This window comes from Engystomops pustulosus, chromosome 5 (assembly GCF_040894005.1).
Source record: "Engystomops pustulosus chromosome 5, aEngPut4.maternal, whole genome shotgun sequence".
Lineage (NCBI taxonomy): Eukaryota > Metazoa > Chordata > Amphibia > Anura > Leptodactylidae > Engystomops > Engystomops pustulosus.
Window position 1 is genome coordinate 12,149,930 of NC_092415.1, and position 13,036 is coordinate 12,162,965.

The window sequence follows — 13,036 nt, forward strand, 5'->3', positions numbered from 1 at the left end:
AATACCTAACAATACCTGCAGGGAGCACAGCAGTGTGAGGACACACCCCCAGTGCACTTGGAGAAGCTAAAATCCTTGCTTATAAAACCAAATTTCACAGTCCTGCTGCTACTAACAATATACACAAAGGTCTGATTACACATCTATCCAGGGACAATACCTAACACTGGGAGCAGTACTGCACAGTCAATACCACTGACAGATCCCTTTAAGCTCCACCATATAAAATATTTGTAATGTTACTGAATATTCGGGGAAGAAAAACCTTTTTACAGCTGGAGAGCGGCATCATTTCTGTTCATATTCTCCAGGTTTGTTCATACAATATTCCAATGTTTTCTTCTTCCTTCTATTACAGTGAGGGAGGATGGTGGAGAGTCGTATCCCTCAGAACTGGACGTGAGAACTATATTCCATCCAAGTGTGTAGCCAAAGTCTATCATGGGTGAGTGCACAGCCGCTCATACCAGCTCTTAAAGGGGAGGTGACCTGTTTATTTCCCATTCATTTTTTTTTTTTTAATATTGTTAATGACTAGAGATGAGCGAACACTAAAATGCTCGGGTACTCGTTATTCGAGACGAACTTTTCCCGATGCTCGAGTGCTCGTCTCGAATAACGAACCCCATTGAAGTCAATGGGAGACTCGAGCATTTTTCAAGAGGACCAAGGCTCTGCACAGGGAAGCTTGGCCAAACACCTGGGAACCTCAGAAAAGGATGGAAACACCACGGAAATGGACAGGAAACAGCAGGGGCAGCATGCATGGATGCCTCTGAGGCTGCTTAAACGCACCATTATGCCAAAATTATGGGCAACAGCATGGCCATGACAGAGTGACAGAATGAAGCTAGATAGCATCTAAAACATCCAATAATTGACCCTGACACTATAGGGGACGGCATGCAGAGGCAGCGGCAGGCTAGAGAGTGGCATGGCGACATACCCTAAATGGACTCAGGCTTCAAACCAATGGGTGGCAGAGAGGAACCAAAGGAGGTGAGCAAGAAGTGCTCAAATAATATCGGTACATGATAAAAGTTTGCCAGTATATTTTGTGGATTACACAGCAGGGTGGCGACAAAGTTAACATGGAAGCCATGAAAACAACCCAAAATTCTGCCTGACACAGCTCGTTTGATAAGGGGACCATGTATGGAGGCAGTGAACTAGTAGTAGATTAAAGGTGCTGCAGTTAAAACTATGTTAGTTGGATCTTGGCATGGAGCTGGCGCTCCGCTGCCAGACGAGCTTTCGCCAATCCAAGCCCCTGTCTCTAGGCTACTCCCCAAACAGCACTTTTGTATAAGATCAAGTGTAGTAGCGTTCTTATAAGTTTAGGATATGCCGGGTGAGGGGAATGTAAACAGATGCGCAAGAAGCGCATGATGCGCATGGAGCTGGCGCTCCGCTGCCAGGCGAGCTTTCGCAAATCCAAGCCCCTGTCTCTAGGCTACTCCCCAAACAGCACTTTTGTATAAGATCAAGTGTAGTAGCGTTCTTATAAGTTTAGGATATGGCGGGTGAGGGGAATGTAAACAGATGCGCAAGAAGCGCTGAAATAATATCCCTAAATGGTAAAAGTTTGCCAGTATATTTTGTGGATTACACAGCAGGGTGGCGACAAAGTTAACAACTTTGATGTGGAATGCCCTGTAATAGCTCTTGGGCGGTGTGCCTTTTATCGCCTAGGCTCAGCAGTTTCAGCACCGCCTGCTGTCGCTTAGCGACGGCACTGCTGCTGTGCCTAGAGCTACCGACTGATGGCGCCATGCCCACGGATGGTAATTCGGAGGAGGAGGAGGTGGAGGAGGGGTGGGAGGAGGTATAGTAGGCCTTTGAGACCTGGACCGAGGTAGGCCCCGCAATTCTCTGCGTCGGCAGTATATGACCAGCCCCAGGGTCAGACTCGGTCCCAGCCTGCACCAAGTTAAGTGTAGTAGCGTTCTTATAAGTTTGGGATATGGCGGGTGAGGGGAATGTAAACAGATGCGCAAGAAGCGCTGAAATAATATTGGTAAATGATAAAAGTTTATTAGTATATTTTGTGGATAACACAGCAGGGTGGCGACAAAGTTAACAACTTTGATGTGGAATCCATGAAAACAACCCAAATTTCTGCCTGACACACCTCGTTTGATAAAGGGACGATGTATGGAGGCAGCTATATGGACGACTTTTGGAGGTAGCAATGGAGACAACGTGTGGAGGCTGCTATGGAGACAATTTAATTTGGATAGTGCCTGTATGTGGCAGTCCCAAACATTTTTCAAACCAGAGGAGCAGGTAGGTGGCCCTCCAGTAAAATGGAATAGATTGAGTGCCTGTATGTGGCAGTCCCAAAAATTCTTCAAACCAGAGGAGCAGGTAGGTGGCCCTCCAGTAAAATGGAATAGATTGAGTGCCTGTATGTGGCAGTCCCAAAAATTGTTCAAACCAGAGGAGCAGGTAGGTGGCCCTCCAGTAAAATGGAATAGATTGAGTGCCTGTATGTGGCAGTCCCAAAAATTCTTCAAACCAGAGGAGCAGGTAGGTGGCCCTCCAGTAAAATGGAATAGATTGAGTGCCTGTATGTGGCAGTCCCAAAAATTCTTCAAACCAGAGGAGCAGGTAGGTGGCCCTCCAGTAAAATGGAATAGATTGAGTGCCTGTATGTGGCAGTCCCAAAAATTGTTCAAACCAGAGGACCGGGTAGGTGGCCCTCCAGAAAAATGGAATAGATTGAGTGCCTGTATGTGGCACTCACAAAAATTGTTTCAAACAGAGGACCGGGTAGGTGGCCCTCCAGAAAAATTAAATGCATGAAGTATAGCAAGAGCCAGTGGGCCCTGTCAAAAAATAGCCATTTTCCTCTGCTTTACTGTACAAAGAGGAGGAGAAGGAGGAAAATGAGGAGGAGGAGGAGGAGTGGATCAATTATTCAGGTTGAGCTTCCTTCACCTGGTGGAGATTGGAAATTCTGAGAAATCCAGCCTTTATTCATTTTAATAAGCGTCAGCCTGTCAGCGCTGTCAGTCGACAGGCGTGTACGCTTATCGGTGATGATGCCACCAGCTGCACTGAAAACCCGCTCGGACAAGACGCTAGCGGCAGGGCAGGCAAGAACCTCCAAGGCGTACAGCGCCAGTTCGTGCCACATGTCCAGCTTTGAAACCCAGTAGTTGTAGGGAGCTGTGTGATCATTTAGGACGATGGTATGGTCAGCTACGTACTCCCTCACCATCTTTCTGTAAAGATCAGCCCTACTCTGCCGAGACTGGGGACAGGTGACAGTGTCTTGCTGGGGTGACATAAAGCTGGCAAAAGCCTTGTAAAGCGTACCCTTGCCAGTGCTGGACAAGCTGCCTGCTCGCCTACTCTCCCTCGCTACTTGTCCCGCAGAACTACGCACTCTGCCGCTAGCGCTGTCAGAAGGGAAATACTGTTTCAGCTTGTGCACCAGGGCCTGCTGGTATTCATGCATTCTCACACTCCTTTCCTCTGCAGGGATGAGAGTGGCAAGATTTTGCTTGTACCGTGGGTCCAGGAGAGTGAACACCCAGTAATCGGTGCTGGAATAAATTCTTTGAACGCGAGGGTCACGGGATAGGCAGCCTAGCATGAAATCTGCCATATGCGCCAGAGTACCAACGCGTAAGAATTCACTCCCCTCACTGGCCTGACTGTCCATTTCCTCCTCCTCCAACTCCTCCAACTCCTCTTCTTCTGCCCATACACGCTGAACAGTGAAGGACTCAACAATGGTCCCCTCTTGTGTCTCGCCAACATTCTCCTCCTCTTCCTCCTCATCCTCCTCCACCTCCACCTCCTCCGATATGCGCTGAGAAACAGACCTCAGGGTGCTTTGGCTATCAACAAGGGAATATTCTTCCCCCGTCTCTTGTGACGAGCGCAAAGCTTCCGACTTCATGCTGACCAGAGAGTTTTTCAACAGGCCAAGCAGCGGGATGGTGAGGCTGATGATGGCGGCATCGCCACTGACCATCTGTGTTGACTCCTCAAAGTTACTCAGCACCTGACAGATATCAGACATCCACGTCCACTCCTCATTGTAGACTTGAGGAAGCTGACTGACCTGACTACCAGTTCTGGTGGAAGTTGACATCTGGCAGTCTACAATCGCTCTGCGCTGCTGGTAAACTCTGGATAACATGGTCAGTGTTGAATTCCACCTCGTGGGCACGTCGCACAACAGTCGGTGAGCGGGCAGTTGGAGGCGGCGCTGCGCTGCCCTGAGAGTGGCAGCATCTGGGCTGGACTTCCTGAAATGCGCACAGATGCGGCGCACCTTCGTGAGCAAATCAGACAGATTGGGGTATGTCTTGAGGAAACGCTGCACTATCAGATTTAACACATGGGCCAGGCATGGCACATGTGTCAGTCTGCCGAGTTGCAGAGCCGCCACCAGGTTACGGCCGTTGTCACACACAACCATTCCCGGCTTGAGGTTCAGCGGTGCCAGCCACAGATCAGTCTGCGCCGTGATGCCCTGTAATAGCTCTTGGGCGGTGTGCCTTTTGTCGCCTAGGCTCAGCAGTTTGAGCACCGCCTGCTGTCGCTTAGCGACGGCACTGCTGCTGTGCCTAGAGCTACCGACTGATGGCGCCGTGCCCACGGATGGTAGTTCGGAGGAGGTGGAGGAGGGGTGGGAGGAGGAGGAGGCATAGTAGGCCTGAAACACCTGGACCGAGGTAGGCCCCGCAATCCTCGGCGTCGGCAGTATATGAGCAGCCCCAGGGTCAGTCTCGGTCCCAGCCTCCACCAAGTTAACCCAATGTGCCGTCAGCGATATATAGTGGCCCTGCCCGGCAGCACTCGTCCACGTGTCCGTGGTCAGGTGGACCTTGTCAGAAACGGCGTTGGTCAGGGCACGGATGATGTTGTCTGACACGTGCTGGTGCAGGGCTGGGACGGCACATCGGGAAAAGTAGTGGCGGCTGGGGACCGAATACCGAGGGGCGGCCGCCGCCATGAGGTTGCGAAAGGCCTCGGTCTCTACTAGCCTATAGGGCAGCATCTCCAGGCTAAGCAATCTGGAGATGTGCACATTAAGGGCTTGGGCGTGCGGGTGGGTTGCACTATATTTGCGTTTCCGCTCCAGCGTCTGGGGTATGGAGAGCTGAACGCTGGTGGATGCTGTGGAGGATCGTGGAGGCGACGATGGGGTTTTTGGGCCAGGGTCCTGGGCAGGGGGCTGACTAGCAGCTGACACAGGGGAAGGAGCAGTGGTGTGCACGGCCGGAGGTGAACGGGCTTGTTGCCACTGAGTGGGGTGCTTAGCATTCATATGCCTGCGCATACTGGTGGTAGTTAAGCTAGTAGTGGTGGAACCCCTGCTGAGCCTGGTTTGGCAAATGTTGCACACCACAGTCCGTCGGTCATCCGGTGTTTCCTTAAAGAACCTCCACACTTCTGAAGATCTAGCCCTCGCCGCAAGAGCCCTCACCACGGGAGCTTCACTAGTTGACAGTGGCGCTGATGCACCAGCTCTGGCCCTGCCTCTCCGTCTGGCCCCACCACTGCCTCTTCCAACCTGTTCAGGTCGAGGACTCTCCTCCGTCTCAGAAGCACTGTGTTCACCCGGCCTCTCAACCCAGCTTGGGTCTGTCACCTCATCATCCTCCGATCCCTCAGTCTGCTCCCCCCTCGGACTTCCTGCCCTGACAACAACTTCCCCACTGTCTGACAACCGTGTCTCCTCATCGTCGGACACCTCTTTACACACTTCCACTACGTCAAGAAGGTCATCATCACCCACAGACTGTGACTGGTGGAAAACCTGGGCATCGGAAAATTGCTCAGCAGCAACCGGACAAGTGGTTTGTGACTGTGGGAAGGGTCCAGAAAACAGTTCCTCAGAGTATGCCGGTTCAAATGGCAAATTTTCCTGGGAGGGGGCAGACTGGGGGGGAGGAGGCTGAGGTGCAGGAGCTGGAGGAGTGGGGATTTCGGTGACATGGGTGGACTGCGTGGAAGACTGACTGGTGGTGGACAAATTGCTCGAAGCATTGTCAGCAATCCACGACATCACCTGTTCGCACTGTTCTGGCCTCAACAGTGCTCTACCACGAGTCCCAGTAACTTCAGACATGAACCTAGGGAGTGTAGCTCTGCGGCGTTCCCCTGCTCCCTCATCAGCAGGTGGTGTCTCACCCCGCCCAGGACCACGGCCTCTGACCCCTGCAGTAGTTGGACGCCCACGTCCCCGCCCTCGTCCTCTACCCCTAGCCCTGGGGTTAAACATTTTTAAAATGAGAGTTATAACTTTTTTTTTTTTTTTACTTTTTTTTGTTTTTTTTTGTGTTTTTTTGTGTTTTTTGTTTTTTTTTGTGTTTTTTGTTTTTTTTTGAGTTTTTAGAACCAAACAATCCTATCCTATTGCTATGGCTATTTTCTAGCCAAGTATCAAAGGAAGCACACTACTATGCCAGATGAGATGACACTGAGTTAGTGCCTAATAGAAATCCAACCCCTACTGAATTTTCCCACTTCAGCCTTTGCTATGGATATGTGCGCCACTAAGCGCAGAACACAGCGGTCGCAAGTCTCACTACAAATTGCTCAGAATTGGCAAGTACATGCACTGCAGAAACTAAAGCCACCAGCAGATCAACCAGAAATCAAATATATAGAACGCTACTGTAGGCTTCAAGAAGCTGTTTGTATTCTCCTATGGCTATTTTCTAGCCAAGTATCAAAGGAAGCACACTACTATGCCAGATGAGATGACACTGAGTTATTGCCTAATAGAAATCCAACCCCTACTGAATTTTGCCACTTCAGCCTTTGCTATGGATATGTGCGCCACTAAGCGCAGAACACAGCGGTCGCAAGTCTCACTACAAATTGCTCAGAATTGGCAAGTACATGCACTGCAGAAACTAAAGCCACCAGCAGATCAACCAGAAATCAAATATATAGAACGCTACTGTAGGCTTCAAGAAGCTGTTTGTATTCTCCTATGGCTATTTTCTAGCCAAGTATCAAAGGAAGCACACTACTATGCCAGATGAGATGACACTGAGTTAGTGCCTAATAGAAATCCAACCCCTACTGAATTTTCCCACTTCAGCCTTTGCTATGGATATGTGCGCCACTAAGCGCAGAACACAGCGGTCGCAAGTCTCACTACAAATTGCTCAGAATTGGCAAGTACATGCACTGCAGAAACTAAAGCCACCAGCAGATCAACCAGAAATCAAATATATAGAACGCTACTGTAGGCTTCAAGAAGCTGTTTGTATTCTCCTATGGCTATTTTCTAGCCAAGTATCAAAGGAAGCACACTACTATGCCAGATGAGATGACACTGAGTTATTGCCTAATAGAAATCCAACCCCTACTGAATTTTGCCACTTCAGCCTTTGCTATGGATATGTGCGCCACTAAGCGCAGAACACAGCGGTCGCAAGTCTCACTACAAATTGCTCAGAATTGGCAAGTACATGCACTGCAGAAACTAAAGCCACCAGCAGATCAACCAGAAATCAAATATATAGAACGCTACTGTAGGCTTCAAGAAGCTGTTTGTATTCTCCTATGGCTATTTTCTAGCCAAGTATCAAAGGAAGCACACTACTATGCCAGATGAGATGACACTGAGTTATTGCCTAATAGAAATCCAACCCCTACTGAATTTTGCCACTTCAGCCTTTGCTATGGATATGTGCGCCACTAAGCGCAGAACACAGCGGTCGCAAGTCTCACTACAAATTGCTCAGAATTGGCAAGTACATGCACTGCAGAAACTAAAGCCACCAGCAGATCAACCAGAAATCAAATATATAGAACGCTACTGTAGGCTTCAAGAAGCTGTTTGTATTCTCCTATGGCTATTTTCTAGCCAAGTATCAAAGGAAGCACACTACTATGCCAGATGAGATGACACTGAGTTAGTGCCTAATAGAAATCCAACCCCTACTGAATTTTCCCACTTCAGCCTTTGCTATGGATATGTGCGCCACTAAGCGCAGAACACAGCGGTCGCAAGTCTCACTACAAATTGCTCAGAATTGGCAAGTACATGCACTGCAGAAACTACAGCCACCAGCAGATCAACCAGAAATCAAATATATAGAACGCTACTGTAGGCTTCAAGAAGCTGTTTGTATTCTCCTATGGCTATTTTCTAGCCAAGTATCAAAGGAAGCACACTACTATGCCAGATGAGATGACACTGAGTTAGTGCCTAATAGAAATCCAACCCCTACTGAATTTTCCCACTTCAGCCTTTGCTATGGATATGTGCGCCACTAAGCGCAGAACACAGCGGTCGCAAGTCTCACTACAAATTGCTCAGAATTGGCAAGTACATGCACTGCAGAAACTAAAGCCACCAGCAGATCAACCAGAAATCAAATATATAGAACGCTACTGTAGGCTTCAAGAAGCTGTTTGTATTCTCCTATGGCTATTTTCTAGCCAAGTATCAAAGGAAGCACACTACTATGCCAGATGAGATGACACTGAGTTATTGCCTAATAGAAATCCAACCCCTACTGAATTTTGCCACTTCAGCCTTTGCTATGGATATGTGTGCCACTAAGAGCTAAACACAACGGTAGCAAGTCCCCCTGCTAATTCCTCACAAAATGGTAAAAGATGCAAATTAAAATAAAAAAAGTATAACGTTATTGTAGCCCTAAGAAGGGCTGTTGGGTTGTTGTAGAATCACTCCTGCCTAACAGTAAGCTAATAGAACACCCTAACGCTTTCCCTGAGCAGCAGCAGCTCTCTCCCTAGCGGCATCCAGAGACAGAATGATCCGAGCAGCGCGGCCAGCGGCTAGTCTATCCCAGGGTCACCTGATCTGGCCAGCCAACCACTGCTATCGACGTGTAAGGGTACCACGTCATGCTGGGTGGAGTGCAGAGTCTCCTGGCTTGTGATTGGCTCTGTTTCTGGCCGCCAAAAAGCAAAACGGCGGGAGCTGCCATTTTCTCGAGCGGGCGAAGTATTCGTCCGAGTAACGAGCAGTTTCGAGTACCCTAATGCTCGACCGAGCATCAAGCTCGGACGAGCATGTTCGCTCATCTCTATTAATGACACTATTAAATAAAAAGCTTTATATCTTGAAACTCTCACTTTGCACCAAAAATTATAATTTTTGTGAAAGCTGATTGAGCCCGTTATATTGTATGAATGAATATTCACCTTCTCTCTTGCAATAAGTGTAAGACACCCAGGAGTCAGCAGGGGGCGATGAAGTGGTAACAAGTTGCATTTAATGGGGTTCATTTACTAAGGGCTCCGCAGCCGCACTTTCGTCGGGTTTCCCAAATTTTCCGGTTTGCGCTAAATTCCGCCGGGATTTTGGTTCACGCGATCAGATTTTGGTGCAATCGCGCCGGCTTTCACGTGACATAAATCGTGGGCGTGGCCGTCGGAAAACCCGACGGATTGGAAAAAGACGCGGAATTTAAAAAACTAAATGTGTCGCAAGATCAAGCACTCACATGCACCAGGAAGAAGCAGGTGAACTCCGGCGGACCTCGGCGCTGCAGCAACACCTGCTGGATATTGGGCGCACGACATTAGTGAATCCTGACAGAACCCGAATCCACGTCGGACAACGCGCTGCGGGATCGCGACTGGACCAGGTAAGTAAATGAGATTTACTTACCCGGTCCATTCGTGATCCAGCAGCGCGTTCTTTGCGGTGGATTCAGGTCTTCCGGCGATTCACTAAGGCAGTTCCTCCGACGTCCACCAGGTGTCGCTGCTGCGCTGAAGTCTGCCGGAGTTCACGATTAGAGATGAGCGAGCACTAAAATGCTCGGGTACTCGTTATTCGAGACGAACTTTTCCCGATGCTCGAGTGCTCGTCCGAATAACGAACCCCATTGAAGTCAATGGGAGACTCGAGCATTTTTGAAGGGGACCAAGGCTCTGCACAGGGAAGCTTGGCCAAACACCTGGGAACCTCAGAAAAGGATGGAAACACCACGGAAATGGACAGGAAACAGCAGGGGCAGCATGCATGGATGCCTCTGAGGCTGCATAATCGCACCATTATGCCAAAATTATGGGCAACAGCATGGCCATGACAGAGTGACAGAATGAAGCTAGATAGCATCTAAAACATGCAATAATTGACCCTGACACTATAGGGGACGGCATGCAGAGGCAGCGGCAGCAGCGGCAGGCTAGAGAGTGGCATGGCGACATACCCTAAATGGACTCAGGTTTCACCGAAGGAGGTGAAATGATTTCCTATGTGAACAAAAGGTTGACGGTATATTTAGTCGATAACACAGCATGGTGGCGACATAATGAACAAGTTCCATAACGTATCTGGTGAAACACCTGAAAGCTCGTTTGATAAAGGGACGACATGGGGAGGCAGCCATGGAGACGACTTCCATGATTAAGAGTGACAGTATGGGGCATTCATATTGCGCTGCTATGATTGAAACTTCAGGTCTCCAGCATGGCGGCGACAGATGGGCCGAGTTCCACTATGTATCTGGTGAAACACCTGAAAATTCTGCCCGACACAGCTCGTTTGATAAGGGGACCATGTATGGAGGCAGTGAACTAGTAGTAGATTAAAGGTGCTGCAGTTAAAACTATGTTAGTTGGATCTTGGCATGGAGCTGGCGCTCCGCTGCCAGGCGAGCTTTCGCCAATCCAAGCCCCTGTCTCTAGGCTACTCCCCAAACAGCACTTCTAAGAACCTTTTGTATAAGATCAAGTGTAGTAGCGTTCTTATAAGTTTAGGATATGGCGGGTGAGGGGAATGTAAACAGATGCGCAAGAAGCGCTGAAATAATATCGGTAAATGATAAAAGTTTGCCAGTATATTTTGTGGATTACACAGCAGGGTGGCGACAAAGTTAACAAGTTTGATGTGGAAGCCATGAAAACAACCCAAAATTCTGCCTGACACAGCTCGTTTGATAAGGAGACCATGTATGGAGGCAGCTATATGGACGACTTTTGGAGGCAGCTATGGCGATGACGTGTGGAGGTAGCAATGGAGACAACGTGTGGAGCCAGCTAAAAAGACGACATGTGGAGGCTGCTATGGAGACAATTTAATTTGGATAGTGCCTGTATGTGGCAGTCCAAAAAAGTTTTCAAACCAGAGGAGCAGGTAGGTGGTCCTCCAGAAAAATTAAATAGATTGAGTGCCTGTATGTGGCAGTCCAAAAAAGTTTTCAAAGCAGAGGAGCAGGTAGGTGGTCCTCCAGAAAAATTCAATAGATTGAGTGCCTGTATGTGGCACTCCCAAAAATTGCTTAAAACAGAGGACCGGGTAGGTGGCCCTCCAGAAAAATTAAATACATAGAGTGCTATAGCTAGAGCCAGTTGGCCCTGGCAAAAATAGCCAGTTTCCTCTGCTTTAGTGTACAAAGAGGAGGAGAAGGAGGACAATGAGGAGGAGGAGTGCATAAATTATTCAGGTTGAGCTTCTTTCACCTGGTGGAGAATGAAAATCCGCAGAAATCCAGGCTTTATTCATCTTGATAAGCGTCAGCCTGTCAGCGCTGTCAGTCGACAGGCGTGTACGCTTATCGGTGATGATGCCACCAGCTGCACTGAAAACCCGCTCGGACAACACGCTAGCGGCAGGGCAGGCAAGAACCTCCAAGGCGTACAGCGCCAGTTCGTGCCACATGTCCAGCTTTGAAACCCAGTAGTTGTAGGGAGCTGTGTGATCATTTAGGACGATGGTATGGTCAGCTACGTACTCCCTCACCATCTTTCTGTAAAGATCAGCCCTACTCTGCCGAGACTGGGGACAGGTGACAGTGTCTTGCTGGGGTGACATAAAACTGGCAAAGGCCTTGTAAAGCGTACCCTTGCCAGTGCTGGACAAGCTGCCTGCTCGCCTACTCTCCCTCGCTACTTGTCCCACAGAACTACGCACTCTGCCGCTAGCGCTGTCAGAAGGGAAATAGTGTTTCAGCTTGTGCACCAGGGCCTGCTGGTATTCATGCATTCTCACACTCCTTTCCTCTCCAGGGATGAGAGTGGAAAGATTTTGCTTGTACCGTGGGTCCAGGAGAGTGAATACCCAGTAATCGGTGCTGGAATAAATTCTTTGAACGCGAGGGTCACGGGATAGGCAGCCTAGCATGAAATCTGCCATATGCGCCAGAGTCCCAACGCGCAAGAATTCCCTCCCCTCAATGGCCTGACTGTCCATTTCCTCCTCCTCCAACTCCTCTTCTTCTGCCCATACACGCTGAACAGTGAAGGACTGAACAATGGTCCCCTCTTCTGTCTCGCCAACATTCTCCTCCTCTTCCTCCTCATCCTCCTCCACCTCCTCCGATATGCGCTGAGAAACAGACCTGAGGGTGCTTTGGCTATCAACAAGGGAATCTTCTTCCCCCGTCTCTTGTGACGAGCGCAAAGCTTCCGACTTCATGCTGATCAGAGAGTTTTTCAACAGACCAAGCAGCGGGATGGTGAGGCTGATGATGGCGGCATCGCCACTGACCATCTGTGTTGACTCCTCAAAGTTACTCAGCACCTGACAGATATCAGACATCCACGTCCACTCCTCATTGTAGACTTGAGGAAGCTGACTGACCTGACTACCAGTTCTGGTGGAAGTTGACATCTGGCAGTCTACAATCGCTCTGCGCTGCTGGTAAACTCTGGATAACATGGTTAATGTTGAATTCCACCTCGTGGGCACGTCGCACAACAGTCGGTGAGCGGACAGTTGGAGGCGGCGCTGCGCTGCCCTGAGAGTGGCAGCATCTGTGCTGGACTTTCTGAAATGCGCACAGATGCGGCGCACCTTCGTGAGCAAATCAGACAGATTGGGGTATGTCTTGAGGAAACGCTGAACTATGAGATTTAACACATGGGCCAGGCATGGCACATGTGTCAGTCTGCCGAGTTGCAGAGCCGCCACCAGGTTACGGCCGTTGTCACACACAACCATGCCTGGCTTCAGGTTCAGCGGTGCCAGCCACAGATCAGTCTGCGCCGTGATGCCCTGTAATAGCTCTTGGGCGGTGTGCCTTTTATCGCCTAGGCTCAGCAGTTTGAGCACCGCCTGCTGTCGCTTAGCGACGGC

General features: G+C 49.4%; 2 protein-coding genes across 2 annotated transcripts in view; one reads left to right on the forward strand and one right to left on the reverse strand.

Moving 5' to 3' along the window:
- The window catches only part of TG (thyroglobulin), a 136,922-nt gene that overhangs the window by 55,317 nt on the left and 68,569 nt on the right, over positions 1 to 13,036 (reverse strand). The window lies entirely within an intron of this gene.
- Positions 1 to 13,036, forward strand: part of SLA (Src like adaptor) — a 55,707-nt gene that overhangs the window by 32,998 nt on the left and 9,673 nt on the right. The window contains exon 4 of the mRNA XM_072151163.1: positions 359 to 445. Within this exon, the coding sequence (XP_072007264.1) occupies positions 359 to 445 (87 nt within the window). The remainder of the gene's footprint in view (positions 1 to 358; positions 446 to 13,036) is intronic.